This window comes from Lynx canadensis, chromosome F2 (assembly GCF_007474595.2).
Source record: "Lynx canadensis isolate LIC74 chromosome F2, mLynCan4.pri.v2, whole genome shotgun sequence".
NCBI classification, from domain to species: domain Eukaryota; kingdom Metazoa; phylum Chordata; class Mammalia; order Carnivora; family Felidae; genus Lynx; species Lynx canadensis.
The window spans coordinates 62,185,174-62,200,289 of record NC_044320.2 but is presented as its reverse complement, the minus strand read 5'-3'; the positions used below and the strand labels follow the sequence as shown (position 1 = coordinate 62,200,289).

At 41.6% G+C, this 15,116-nt stretch overlaps 1 protein-coding gene across 6 annotated transcripts in view; it reads right to left on the bottom strand.

Moving 5' to 3' along the window:
- The window catches only part of EYA1 (EYA transcriptional coactivator and phosphatase 1), a 170,542-nt gene that overhangs the window by 18,962 nt on the left and 136,464 nt on the right, over positions 1–15,116 (bottom strand). For all 6 annotated transcript variants that reach the window (XM_030304380.1, XM_030304383.1, XM_030304378.1 and 3 more), the window contains 5 exons: positions 7,168–7,226; positions 6,895–7,055; positions 5,952–6,066; positions 5,666–5,787; positions 1,488–1,588 (listed from right to left, as the gene is read on the bottom strand). In XM_030304380.1, coding sequence (XP_030160240.1) covers positions 1,488–1,588; positions 5,666–5,787; positions 5,952–6,066; positions 6,895–7,055; positions 7,168–7,226 — 558 coding nt within the window. The remainder of the gene's footprint in view (positions 1–1,487; positions 1,589–5,665; positions 5,788–5,951; positions 6,067–6,894; positions 7,056–7,167; positions 7,227–15,116) is intronic.

Here is a 15,116-nt window from a genome sequence, read left to right as displayed (position 1 = left end):
AATTGTTGCATCCGTTGTGGAATTATGTAGTGATGTCTGTCAGTGAGTGTGTGGGGGAAAGGAAGGGGAAACAGTTGCATTGGTTAACCTTGTAAAATAATTAAATATATTCTTCAATTTAATTTAAATCTCTTCCATTAAAAAAAAATATTTAGAGACTATGCGTCAAGATGTAGAGAGTTGTAAAAAAAAGTTCTGAAGACAAATTCTCAAGCAACAGGCTAAGCAGAATAAGATCCCTACCTCTTGAGCTCCCATTTTACTGCTGCAACAGGCATATCCATAACTACTTACTGACAATGCTACCTTCTGTTGCACACTTTATACGTATCAGGCTGTCTTACGGCTTTCACGTCTTGACTAAATCTAATCCTTAAAACAGCCAAAGGAGCTAGATGCTGTTATGATTGCCATTTATAGAAAGGGAAAGAAAAAGAGGAGGGGTACATAATTCTCAAAGTCAGAAAACTGGTAAGCAGTGGAGCTGTAACTCAAAGGCAGGCTGTCTGCTCTAGAATCCAAGCTATTTACAACAGCTTTTCCAATTACAGTGTGAGTGAGAACTACTATAATTAAGCTCTTACAAACAAGGGGAATAGAAATGGTGGTACACGAACTGGATTTTGAAAAACGATTAAGACAGCAATAGTAGGGCACTGGGGAAAAGATCATTCCAAGCAGAGGCAAAAGCCCGGAGGAAGAGCTAGGCATGGCTGAAGGGGCCGCAATGTCAAGTGCTGGGGTGAGGAAGATTGCACAGGTGGGCTGTACTAGACTAAAGACCCTGAGTGGTCCCTGAGTGAAGAAATGTGGTCCCCTCTTCCTCCCCTCTCTTTGAAATGCAATGAAAGACATTAACGGGAAAGCTTTTGCTAAGGGAAATGGCAGAATTACACTTGCAGGGATGCAGAAGGATAGAAAGACGTATGATGCACAAACTGGGAGTCGAGGGACCCACAGTTGGACCCACCCCTCTCCTCTTCTCCAAGTGTCCCAACGGAGGTGAGGTGCTCACCTTGTGATAAAAGGAAGACACTGTACTCTAGGACAGCAAATGGTTTGGCAAGCCAGCTCCGACGAACCGGTAGAGGCTTTCTGAAGTAATATCTGGAAGGTTCTTAGGCTGGATCCAGGCTCAGGCACATTTTAATCACTTGGCAATGTCTGCCACCACGGCCAAACGGGATATGCTCACATGGACACCACAAGTGCGTCATCTCGGGTGACGGCTACAGCACTAAACCTTCCTTTCTGCTTAAAAGTCTATGTTCTATGAAGACCAACCATCCATGACCTTTGAGTTTGTACAGGGCACTCTTCAAAAAGATCATACTTATTTAATTCTACTGTCCTTTTTCACTGCTTACAGTTCTGAACACATTTGTAATTTGTTTCAGAGACACTGAACGTGTTTAAGTGATCCAGGAATGAGCAGTTTGAGGACTAAAAAATTAAATGGTGTAAAAACCCCATCGATGAACACTCACCTTTTTTGCCCCTTGTTCTTCTTCCACACCATCTCCTATAACAACGTACACCACTTTTCTTCCAAACCTTTGAATTATCCTCTCAAAACAGCTTTCCTTGCCTGATGAACAAAAATAGATTATAAAAAATGGAAAGTTGGGGTAACTCAGCACGATAGTGCTTGAACTTTTTACACAAAATCTTCCTTTATGCTCCTGATTCCACTCTATCCTACTTGCGCAAACTGGAAAAGAGTGCTTTTGGATGCCATTTGGGTAGAATGGGGAACAGCACAGTAAACCAGAAACCGTAAATTATCCATGTGGTGTTCTGTCCTTTGGAAATGGTCATTTTTTGATATTTTTTTCTTAAGAACTCATTTATTAAAAAGTAGGGTCTAGTCGATCACAGTATATTTGGGAGAAAATACTGTTTTACAGCAGTACTTTTTTTCCTATGAGCCAAGACTTGACAAAGGCATTTGATTCTGGCAACATATTCGAACTGGATTTAAAAAATGTTTCATGATATACTAAACTCGGAAAATAAGGTCTTATCCAACGTCTATTAAGAAGGATGAAAAAAAAGAAAAAAAACCAAGAAAACAACAACAAAAAACAACTACCACCCTGAGACTGGTTTTGTTATAGCAAGAGAAATCAAACAGTGGAATTCATTTGTTCCTTCATTTTCAAGTTGGGATTCCCAACTCCATCCTCCCCTCGCCAAGCCTAATGTGTTTACTTGAAATATTCTGGTAAAACTGTTTCTGAAACAAATGTCAGGTAATTTGGGGCACTACAGAGATCATGCCCACCCTACCCAGGCATCTAATGTCCAATAAAGCACTTTCCTGGAAGAAAAGCGGGATAAAGGTAACAGAATACCTTTATCTATCTATTATCTTTCCCATGTCAAGACTTCATTTGGGCTCTCTGAAGGCACATCCTTGCAGTTAATGCATCCATTGTTGCTGCTTAGAGAAGAAACTGGTGTTCCAAGTCCCAGGCTGCCAATAAGGTCATTTTCATGGACAATGGGACAGTTTATAGTTTTCAAATGTAAATGGCTGAGCAGGCCCGCATCTCTTTCAAATAAGGATCAGATATACTCACGAACAAATTGCTTGTTTGCTTAAACAAATGTCTGCTTTATATTTGTATTTTGCACTAAAATCTCTGGTTTGCATCTGACAGAACGAAATCGGGCCAGCTTTATTCAAAGGATGTAATTTCAATGCTTCTTTGGTTGCCCACTAAACTGTGAAATATTAAATCACTTTGAGAAACAAATACAAAGTGTAGCTTTCACTGCAAAAATATACAACCCAAAACTTAGATGTCATGAAACTTTTTTCCTCCTTAGAGGGAAATGTTTATGTGTTTTTGCCAAGTTTCCTTTTCATGGGAAAAGGAAGGTAATTAAACTCAATGTTATTTCAAGGTAAAGCTGTATCAGACAAAAAAATTTCTCGCCTGTACCCTGTCTCCTCTAGGCTTCGCTGTGAATTCTGGGTCATATAGACGTCTTCCATAATAAAGACTAAGAAACTGAAGCTGACTTTTAGAAGTTAACTGGAGCTCCTACATGGAGTTTCTTATTTTGATGAATCCATTTTGTCTGAAAGAACGTCACAGCTCTGCTAAAATGAGATACCAGTCCTCTCCTCCAATGACTGCCATTTGCCTACAAGGAAAACTCCTGGGTTTTCTGCATCGACTCCCAAATTGTATCTCTTTTGATGGCAAAATTAGCAAAACTACAAGAGTTTCAATCTCTACTTTGCTTGTTAAAAATACCCCAGAAAAGCAATTCTACCTCTAAGGTTGAGGTAATTTCTGCCACCACTTTTTAATTCTAATTTTTTATTTTGTATTGATAAAAATTAAAGTTCAAGATCACAAACAAAATGCCCATTTAAAAATACTTAATATGTACTTGCTATTATAATTTTCTGTCATCCTAATATTTTCAAATTATTTAAATTATTTGGGAATGGAGTTCAATGTGCATGACAGGTAATAAACTACTTGTTCTTTCCTTGTGGGAAGTTAAGTACTATCCCTTCTGTTCTATAGGCTTCTTTGGAAATCGTTCTTTCCTGTACCATGGACCACTGTTTACAAAACACGGTATGATTCCTCTTTATTGTTATGGAGAACATAAACACCTGACTTAATGTAAACTGTTATTTTTATGGGCATGCAAACAATCAAACATTTTGGTTACACTGGGCTACGAGGAATTCTATTTGATACATTCCTTTGTCTTTATAAGTATTTTCTAGCAGGAGGCATCAGTCATTCTCCACCTCCAGCTATTTCCATTTGACAAGGCTATCTGAATATCCCACAGGTTCTTCATACTCAACATGGATAAGATCAAACTCTTATCTTTACTATCAAACCTGATTTCCCCCTATCAGTTAACAGTGTCCTTACCCTGGTGTTTAAAAGAAACCTCTGTGTCAGCCTTCTTCAGAATAAACAACTGTTTATTATTCATTTTGTTCAACAAGCATTTATTGAGTACCTACTATGTGCTGGGCACCATAGCTACAATGGTGAGCAACAGGTTTAGTTATCAAGATACTACACTCTTCTAGGAAAGATCCGACTATGAACAATTATAAAAGTAATTCTTTAACAATAATTTAGTAAATGCTAGTAAGGAAAAGTACCGGAAGTATAAAAGTGTAGTCAGATGGAAAATGAGATTCCATTTTTACTCTTTTTTCTTTAGATAGAGTTGAGCAGCTACAAAAACTTTCTTCTCACCTACTAGGATCCTCATCCTCCATCCCAGAACTCACTAAAATAACATCTCATTAGGGTGGTAAACAAGGCCACCTAGGACTAGACCTAAGTCTATGTTTCCAGAATCAGCTTCCCAGGACTCAGGACTACTGGAGAAGTCTCTCAGCAGGGAACACACTTCAATGTCTCTATTTCCTCTCACTAGCACATCTGCCTACAAAACTCTTAGTTAGCCTTCTATATCCAGCTCAAATGCCATTTCTTCCTTTTAATTTTCACGGACATTGCCCTCTTCCTCCTCTCGGGTGGGAGTAAATGTTTCTTCATTCAAGTGGAAATTCAGGCATTTAGTGGTTGAACTCCATAGGGTATGGAAAGGAGTCTGGACCCTGGAATCAGACCTAGTCTGACTCTTGTCTTTACTGGCTATCAACTTGGACAATTAAGTCTCTGAGATTTCGTTTCCTCATTTGTAAAATGGAAAGGTTGCAAAGTTTGATTTTAATGTGGAAAATGCTTAGAACAGCTCTGGCCATCTACTAAATATGTGATAAAGGCTCATTTACATACCGCTTTGTCCTATTACAGTTATTTAGATGTCTGCTTCCCCTGCTAGATGGTGAATTCTGTAAGAACAGAAGTCATGTCTTCTTTTTATCTCACTTTTATTCTGCTTTGGTTTCTATTCTCATGAAATGTCACATTACTCTTCTTTCCCAATTATGATTCCTTCTTTCAAGAACTTAATTTTTTTTCAGTATCCCCATAACAAAAATGGGAACCCAACTGTTTATACATGTTGAATTAAAATAAAGCAAAAAAAAAATAGTTCTAGTGATAACAGTTTAAAGAAAGATATTATTAGAGTTGTTTCATTTCTACTTTGTGTATCTCTATACTACTATTTGTTTTAGCATATTAGATATTTTTGTTGATGTCAGCTAAAAAGAAAAATAAGATAATAATCTAGAATTGATGCTAAATTGACTATAGATAAAAGGCGTAGGTCTTTTTAAATGCTTATTTTTGAGAGAGACAGAAAAAGAGAGAGCATGAGTGGGGGAGGGGCAGAGAGAGACAGAGACACAGAATGCAAAGCAAGCTCCAGGCTCTGAGCGGTCAGCACAGAGCCGGACGCGGGACTCGAACTCATGAACCACAACATCATGGCCTGAGCCAAAGTCGGATGCCTAACACTGAGCCACCCAGGTGTAAAAGGCATAGGTCTTAATGTTAGTCAGTAAAGTAAAATGTCTTGAATGAAGCTGCATGAGTTATGGTTTTTATTTCTCTTGATGTCTAATGCCAGTTCTGACATAATAAAATCAAATTCTTCTGGTTTTTTGACATCTAGTACTATGAAAAAGTCTCAAATATTGCCTTTCATTTTTGCTAGCCTGAAGGAGAAGAGTTGATTGTAAAACAAAACAAAAGCAGCTCACCTATTTTTGTTGCACTGTAAATATTTTCTATTGGAAATACAATTCCTAATCCATATAGCAGGACTTTCGCCAATGCTGGGATAAGCTGAGTAGTTGTTACTAAAATATTCACACAATTCGTCCTATGAGAACAGAAAGTAAAAAAAAAAAAAAAAAAAAGAAAAGAAAAAAAAAGAAAGGAAGAAAAAAAAAGACTGTTGAAAATGAATTTCCAAAATGGACAAACACGAGCAAAGGCTGTTTTCCAGCAAAAGCACCACAGGGTGACTTGGGGACAGCAGCCTACCGGGAGTGAATGAGCGTGAGTGCTTTCAGGGCCAGTGTCAACCAGGAGTCCGTCAGGGCTTCAATCTCAGCCCTCAGCTGCAGCCAGGCTTCCCTCTTGGTGGGACCAAGCAGACCTGTGGATTTAAGAGCACACGAATTCCCTCCTTACCAAAGTTCCTATTCAGCGTTATAAATAATCAACATTTAATACAACTCCTAATATCTTCTTGAGGCTTTGTGGTATGTGAAGTAATTTTTCACACATGAGCCTCCATTGGTTCCCTACTTGTTTAGCACTGTAGGGAACACCTACTGATTTTGCATTTCTGGCTCGCACTGCCCTGGTTATAGAAGTCATCTCTTTTTGAGGAGTCTGCTCACACCATTCCTCTAACCATGGAGTTTGGGCAGAGCCAACCCCCCTCTGGCTCCCAGGGTAGGTGTATGACCATGGCTTGGCCAGTGCAAGTGAGTCTGGGAACCTTTGCCCTATCTATTGGGAAAGATCTATTTCCACCCAACAGAGGTGCTAATAAGCTCACAGAATAGAAACGTGGATCTATCAGTGGTCACCTATGCCACCTTTTGGGAGGGACTGACCTAGAATAACTCCTAAGGAAAGAACAGGCAAGAGATTCCGGATGTCGTCTTTAGAGCATGTAGATTTAGCCATGCTGCAAAACGCCACCACCCCTAAACTTTTCATGAAGTCAACATATTCCCTTGTATGCTAATGTCATTCTGAAGCACAATCAAAAGATGAGAACTAACACAAACATCTACCCCATCGAAGGATAATATTCCTGTCACTAAATCACAGCACGATAATCACCTGGTTAGATGAAACTGCTCCAAAAAAGCTATTACATCCCAAAAAGTGTGATGTGAAAGTGAGTCGTACTTTGAGAATTTTAGCCAGACTAGCTTAATAATCCAGTAAGATATTGGTGATAGCTACTTGCCTCCAACATTATTTTTGTAGGTATTGTAGATCTCTTTTACTCGTCTGTAGCGGAAAGCCAACTTTCTCATCCAGTCTACACCACCCCGCACACCAGTTGCCAAGCACAAGTTAGCACTGGTTGCTGCAGCAGGAAAGCCATCTGTTCCAAAGTTATATGTGCTATTTAGATGCAAGAAAAGCCCAAAGTTAACCAGACAGAAAGTTCATCTTAATTAGCCTAGCAATTAAACTGTAAAATGGAGAAAATCACTTCACATTTCAACATGCTCACCTCAGGTCTTGCCCGTTATCATCTGAAGACACATCATCTATATGAACCTGGTCACATTCCTAAAATGCAATTAAAAATGATATGTGTTCATTTTCGAGAAGCACCTTTTTTTTTTTTTGAAAAACCACACACAGATGTTTAAAAAGACCCCACAACTTTAATTGGTCCGTCTCTCAACAATGTCAATCAGTAGGTGTCAGTCTTGTGAAAAGCTGATATTTTTACCTACTCCAGGCCCTCTCTTGACATAAAAAAATGAGCAATGCCATTAAGGACTACTGTTATTCAGCTTCAGAAAATATATTCTTGTGTTTAGAAAGGAAAGGGATTGAAAACAATTAGCATGTGTGTTCCATAAACCTCCGGTACCTGAAGACATCATGCTGCTCAAAGCTGATTCAGTCAGTGCCTGAGCATAACTGAAACCAGACATGTCGGTAAATGTAACATGCTAGAAAAATTAAACCTGATGCTAACTGCCAATGAAATTATGACCTCTGATTGCTGTTGAGCCACACACCAACAGAGCCTGAGGCCAGTGCACTGAGGAGCCCAGACGAAAAAATCTGGTACTGGTTTACCATTGATTTGAGAGATGTGAGTTTTATTCTGTGTGTGTGTGTGTGTGTGTGTGTGTGTGTGTGTGCATGAGTGTGTGCGTAGGAGGAAGAAAGCATGGGAGACTTAAAAACCCAAATAAAAACAATCAAACCATGTGGTAGTTTGCATTTTTTTTACTGTTTTATTATTATATAAGTGTTGGATTTATTAATTTATTATAGAATAATGTTATTTGAACAGACCTGATGTTTAAAGCCCAAACCGCGTGTAAACTGTTTAGAATAGGAGGCTGTGATTTTGAGCTAAAGCTCCACTAGACTGAGTTGACGTTCATGCACCTGTCTGCATCCACGAACCCCTACATCTTATGGCTACATCCCCAGTCCCTAGCACAGTCCAGTGAAAAGCAGACACTCAATAAACATTTGTTGCCAAAGGAAGGCGTACGAATTTGGAGGCCGACAACAAGGTCTCCCCTCCAGAAACAAGTCACCCACAGCGGGCAATGCTTTAATATTTCAGTTACGATTCTTTGCAGTCAGGCTCCAAATACCCCAGAGGCCTTTATTATACTTCTTGTCATTAAAAGTGTTAGTTTAAAAATATTATTAAAAGATCTCCAGGCATGTATCCTGTATTTTAAAAGGTTCTTCTGATTAAAGCTCTGGTTGTATTTCCTATTTAACTTGATAAAATCTAGCCTGTCCCTATAGTGCTTGACATTCAGTTTGGAACAATGATGACATACATCAAGTGCCACAGTAAGACAAGGTGTATTTTTATGTTGCGGGTCCCTTCTGAACAAATTCTTTTCTCTCCACGGATTTGTGAGGAAGGGGGCAGGAGATAGAAGTGGAAAGAAACTCAAACCAGCTGTTGCTTAACAGAATTAAAATCGTGACCCCCCAACCCCTTCTCCAAAGCATCTATTTTCCAGGCAACCCTCTCCCAGCAAGCAGCAAGTTCCAAGGAGGAAAAGACTTTGACCTTGTAACCCTCCTCTGCTCTCCCGAGGTCCATAACCTCAGATAAGAAAGAGGAAAAGCAAGTCCAGGAGGCCTCACATGTGGACTGTGAATTTAACATTTAAAAAACAGGTCATTCCTGGAATACATGTTTGGGGACTTCTCAGAGTTATTAATTCAATCATATTTCAGAAGATGAATGATAGTAGTGTTTTTTCAACCCTGTACTCATCCCGGGTTTAAAGAGTGACGAAATCATGAGTAGACATTTCTGCCATTTATCTAGCCAGAAATACATTTTTTCTGTGTTGTTGGTAAACAACTCTTTTAGGGTGCACGGTGAGTGTACAAAACAAACAAAAAAAGCAAAACCAAAAACCGTACCCCCCCCCCCACCCAAAACAAAAACAAAAACAAAACAAAACCAGAAAGACCCCAAAGCCTGAATGCCACGGTGGAGGATTTTTCTCTTTGGGGAGAAAACAGGAGGTTGAAGGTGAGTGAGTACAAGGGAAAAGGCTACCTTATAAAGGATTTAATTCAAGGAATCAAAGCTGACTTAAAGTTAGTTAACTCTAGGGGCGGGAAGAATTCCTTCCAAAGGCTGGGCGTTAAGAGGCTTTTCTTAAATGCAAGCAGTTGTAAATCTCCATGACCATGGAGAAGTCAGTTATCTTCCAATGACTGTTAATGACTCCACTGTGGCTATTGTCCCCCCACATCCTGTATTTGTTTTCTCCCACCAGCTCTATCCAGGTCTTTTTGTTCCCAGGGCTGAGGCCCTCATCTGAACTGCTGTTCAATATCTTGGTTAGCTCTAACTGAGTGTCAACAGCTCCAAGCTTCTACCTGCAGCCACTAAACTCGCTTCACAGAGATCTGATCAACTCCAGTGTGGTGGCAACAAGGAAATCTTCATTCTTCATCAGGAGGGTTTTTTGTAGAATGATTTTAATGGAAACAGAGGCAAACATCAGGAGCGTTTTTTTTAAAGGGCCTCATTAGCACCCCCAGGAAGAGAAAGAAATCATTAACATGTCCCTGTAAAATATGTTTTGCGAATTGTTCATTTCACTTAACAATAGAAAAACACCTTACTGCACGAACTTTGTATCGATAAGGTATATATAAGACTTACAGGTAAATATCTGTAAGTCTTTGTATGAGCTTCTACATAATTGTAGAAATATTTGGGGAAATATGCTCTGTATGTTTTTATTTTGATGAAAAATTATGCTATTGCTATTACTATCTTGATGCTTACCTATTACAAATTTTAATTTCTCAAAGAATGGAGAATATAAAAATATGGAAATATCAATATACGTGGAATGTGTGAAGCTTTCTAAGTACATCCACTCTCAAATCAGAAACTGCAGCGCCCCCCATTCCAACATCTGAAATTCTTCTTCCTCTCCCCCATTACGATGAGACTCCCCTCCCCCCACTTTCTGGAAGCCATCTAGCTTTTTGCTTAAGAGCCTAATTTTAGCTTTTCTTTTTTCCGTTCTGGACTTAGTTGTTTTTTAGTTTCTAAATTTGTTTGAAACTCAGAAAATTAGTTATTGGAAGGAGGGGAGCAGGGCTTCTGGACCTACTGAAACACCACCACAACATTAAAAGCCCCCTGGAAGGATCTATAGACACAGAAAACAAGAAAGGAAGCTTCCCATTATTTCCAGGTACCAAGATATATTCCTAAGAACCCTAGTTTACTGCTTAATACACAGAGTGCTGAGCATAAAGAATTCCATGGGAAAATAAGCTTTTACTCCAAAAAGACTGGATGTGCTAAAAAAAAAAAAAAAAAAAAAAATGTATTTTTTGAAATAAACTTCCAAAATGTATATGGTAGGGTTTTAGAGCATCGGAGTCATTACTGAATCCAAGCCTTTGGCCAGCATTCACAAGTCTAAGGGACATTACTGCCAGTTCGGCCAGTTGAGCACATACGCATTGATCTGTCGAGGTTGCAGGTGCCCAAGGTACCCCTGTTGTGTTGGGGTATCTCGCGGGGGGCCTCATTTGGGGAGAAGGTAGCAATTCTCATGACCTCTCATAGATTTTGCACTCAACACTCATCTGAGCCGGCTGATGGGTGCCTTAGCTTAGAAAGATCGTCATTTATTCATTCATGTGTCCTATTATTTATAAAGGGGCTACTATGTTCTAGCGCTATTCCAGATGCTAAGGACACAACATTCAACAGACAAAAGTCCTTACCATCTTGGAACTAACATCATAGTGGGGGAGACACCCAAACCAGTAAATATGCAAAATGTACAATGTGTTAGATGGTGATAACTGCTAAGGAGAAAAAGTATAGCAGGCCAGGGAATGATGCAGTGCCGTGTGGGGTCTCCGGAATGGCCTTGCAGGCCAAGGAAAGAGCATGTTCAAAGGCCCCGAGGCAGCAGAACCCTGGTGTGCTGGAGGATGTGGCAGGAGGAAGGCACAAGTGATGAGGGAGCATAAGGCACGCTGAGGGCAAAGTATAAGCTAGCACCTCACCCCTTCCTCCCAGGCGGGATATGTGTGATATTCCTCAGACACTCCCGGCTGCCCAAGAACAGGAGAAAGGACAAAAGCAAATGGCTGACTGATAGAGATCACAGTCATGCAGGACAGGAGTCTCCTTCAGTTTACAGAAAACTTAGTTAACTGCAAGAAAAAGGCAACCTTACCAATAGACTAATCTCTAGAAACCTATAGTCCATTTCCTGGAGCCCTAACATCACCCTTATGAAGATGTAAGGGGGTTTAAGTGTAAGGGGGTAAAGCTATCAGGTTATGTGGGAAACAAAGGCAAATGAAAACTTAAATTCCCTTACTGCCTACAGCCCAGTGACAAGTCCTTGAAACAGGCAGAGTGACCTCCCTCTAGGAGCTCAGCTGCCTCAATGATGACACTTTGCTCCGGCAAAAGGGAATCTTGGCTTAACACCATCCTGACCCCCCGGATCCTGTGAGTCTCCTTAGACACATAAGAATTCCTTTGGAGGGGTGCCTGGGTGGCTCAGTTGGTTAAGTGACAGACTTCGGCTCAGGTCATGATCTCGCGGTTTGTGAGTTCGAGCCCCGTGTCGGGCTCTGTGCTGACAGCTCAGGGTCTGGAGCCTGTTTCAGATTCTGTGTCTCCCCCTCTCTCTACCCCTCCCCTGCTCACATTCTGTGTCTCTCTGTCTCTCAATAATAAACATTAAAAAATATTTAAAAAAAATTCCTTTGGAAATTTCCTTTATCTCTACCCACCTCCCCTAAGATATATGTCGGTAATCACACTCTAGGCTTATGGCCCCCTGATATACATCTGAAGGGTCTCATGACTGAAGTTTTACTAAACAGTAATAAATGATGTTTTCCTAACAATAGGTACCCCCTTAAGGTCCTGAAAACCTTGCTTCCAAAATACCTTAGAGACTTACTTTATCCCTAACCCCCTCCCAACCTGAAGGTATATCATCAGTTACCCGTCACAACCCCTGTGCAGCTCTTCCTGCCCACGGGTCCTATCTCTGTGCTTTAATAAAATCATCTTTTTCCACTAAAGATGTCTTCAAGAATTCTTTTCTTTGGCCATCAGCTCTGAACCCCACCATCACCCCCCAAACCCCATCATTCAAGGAGGAGGTCAGGCGGGAAGAGTTACAAGGGCTAGCAGGTGACAGCAAGGAGTTGGCTTTGGAAGCAGCATCCAGTCATCAGCCCCAGCCCTCAAGGCACGTACAGTTCAGCAGGAAAGACAGAAGTTAATTAACTACACACATGATAAATTACAGTTGTAGCAAATGCTGCAGAACCGCCTTGAGGAACATTCAAAGGAACCTCCATCCCCCTGCTGAATGGCTGAATTCTATTTAGTCCAGAAGAGCTTCTGAGGTCTGAAAACTCAAATTCTGTTTTCCCAGCTCGGGGAGGGACAGCACCAGGTAAAGAGATACAGGGCAAACTTGCCAGAGATGGTTCGTAGTCACTGAAGCTGGGTAACAGGAACAAAACATAGCTTTGGGATCCCAGACTGTTGATGTCAGACATCTACTTGTGCGTGGCGGTGAGGCGGGGTGGGGGGAGGTGGCACTTATTGGGCAAGTTATCCCGTCTCTCTGGGAAATAGTTCCAGACATGCAAGAAAACTCTTGGGGAGCCAGAAAGCAGGTCCCCATAAGGGAAGGCTATTGGAGATGGCTTGTGTTACCCTCGAAACCATACATTCAAGAATTGCTATGGGAGCTGGCAAGGGATCAAGAGGTGGGAAAAGAGTCATCTTTTGTCCATGGCTTTCCAAAGGGATGTCCAAATCAGCCACATTTGTGCGTAAAGGCTCCGTATCAAGGCAATAGTAGAGGAATATATAAATTTTTTTTTCAACGTTTATTTATTTTGGGGACAGAGACAGAGCATGAACGGGGGAGGGGCAGAGAGAGAGGGAGACACAGAATCGGAAACAGCCTCCAGGCTCTGAGCCATCAGCCCAGAGCCTGACGCGGGGCTCGAACTCCCGGACCGCGAGATTGTGACCTGGCTGAAGTCGGACGCTTAACCGACTGCGCCACCCAGGCGCCCCGTACATAAAAAACATTTTCATTGGACCAATTTTCATATACACGCACAGAGCACAAATTCTAAGCAAGAGCCTGGACCAGTGCCAGGCAAAATTGTGACTGTCCTTCGCTAGGAACACTTTACGATTAACTACCGAACTTGGATTACTGCTAAAGCTATGTGAGGTTGGCCTGCCCCTTTTCAGAAATCTTAACGCACAGAGAGGAGACACAATCTGTTGACAGATTACCAATCTGTTGATTGATTACCAGAATATCCTAGTTTGATTCTTTGTATCACTTGAGTATATTCCTCCTTCCCCAAAGTAAAGGCAACCTACTTCAGTAAGTCCTTTCTTCTCATTCCGTAGAGTTCTTGCGGGGGCGGGCACACGGTTTCCCTCCCTCACAAATATTCGTCCTTCTTGTTGAGTTGAATGAGTGTTGCTGATTTACGGTGAAGGTAGAAGAGTATTTACTGGCGTAACTCATTTCACAGACGCAAAAAAGTGAAGAGTCAGAGAAGTTATGTAATGTAAGTGCGGAGACACTACGTCTTTGACCTCCAACTCGCCGGCTCTTCCCATGCCCCGCAATTTCACACAATGCAGACCACTGACCATTCGTCATGGTGGCTGCCGTTTGGATCCTTCGCAGCCTACCGGTTGTTTGGAGTGTAGGGACTGCGGCTCCAACACTTACCCTCCCCTTCTCCTGTCCCACTCCTACTGTGCCCAGCGTCTGTCACCACGGCCCCCTCTCCCAGCCTGGAGCTCAGACGGGAGTCCTCCATCCCCCGGGACAAACCCCGGCCCTTCATCTCACCAGTAGGCCGTCAAATGACTGAAATCACCCTGGAAGGAGAGCCACTGTGGCAACTGGGCCTTTGCCAGGGGATGGGAGTAGGTGGTGAGAGTGTAGGTGTTAGTGTGGCTTTGACACAGCTAGAAGGCTGGAGGCCCGGGAACAAGGATCTGACCAGGGGAGAGGAGGTGAATGAAGGCAGGCGGTAACAATCAGAGAGGCACGGGGTTGAGCCCACAGGTGCTAGTCTGCAACCTCCGTTCTCCACAAAAGGTTTCTACAATCATCTTGCAGATAAACACCACCAACCAAAGGACCAGAGTTTACCCTTGCCTGGCTTCCCTTTATGTTCCATGGCCCGTGTGCTTCACAGAGGAGTAAGATAAATAAAATTAGCAAGCTTTAGTTACTACAGGCCCTCAGCTCGCAGACATCTAAGCACTCGTGCGGCTGGATTATAAAATGCTCACATGGATGGCTGGGGAAAATTGCCAACACATGAAGCAGCTAAACACCAGTCCTGGTGTTGGGAGTATGAAGAAAGCCACATGGGGTACGATCTCAACAGCCATGCGGCAAAGGCACATTCCCTTTCAGAACTCTGGTTGCACTGTTATTCTGCCTTTTTGGTCCCTTCTGTCATTATTTTTGGCACTGCAACTCAAACTGACCTTTTTCTGATCCGTCATCATCTCTGGCCTTCCAGGGTCGGGCCACAGACATGTTCTTTTGGACCAAGCCCCAGGAATAACTCAGATTTTGTACAGGGGCTCATATGCAAAATATTAAGTTATGGCAGAATTTTTCTGCAAATATTTATTCTGCTTTGATACCATAGTGGTTGTACTTTTCCTCCAAGCCTTTCACTTGTGCCATAATTATGTAAAAAAACACCATACCATTCAAGTTAGTTTAGGAAAATTAATAAAAAAAAATTAAGACAGTTACAATGGGTCTTATTATCTATGCCAAGCACAGTGATGTAATAACCGGCCTGCTGAGGCACTATATCTCTGAACTCGACACCAGAAACATAAACTCCAAGTAAACCTACAGTCTTTGAATAAATAGACTCTAA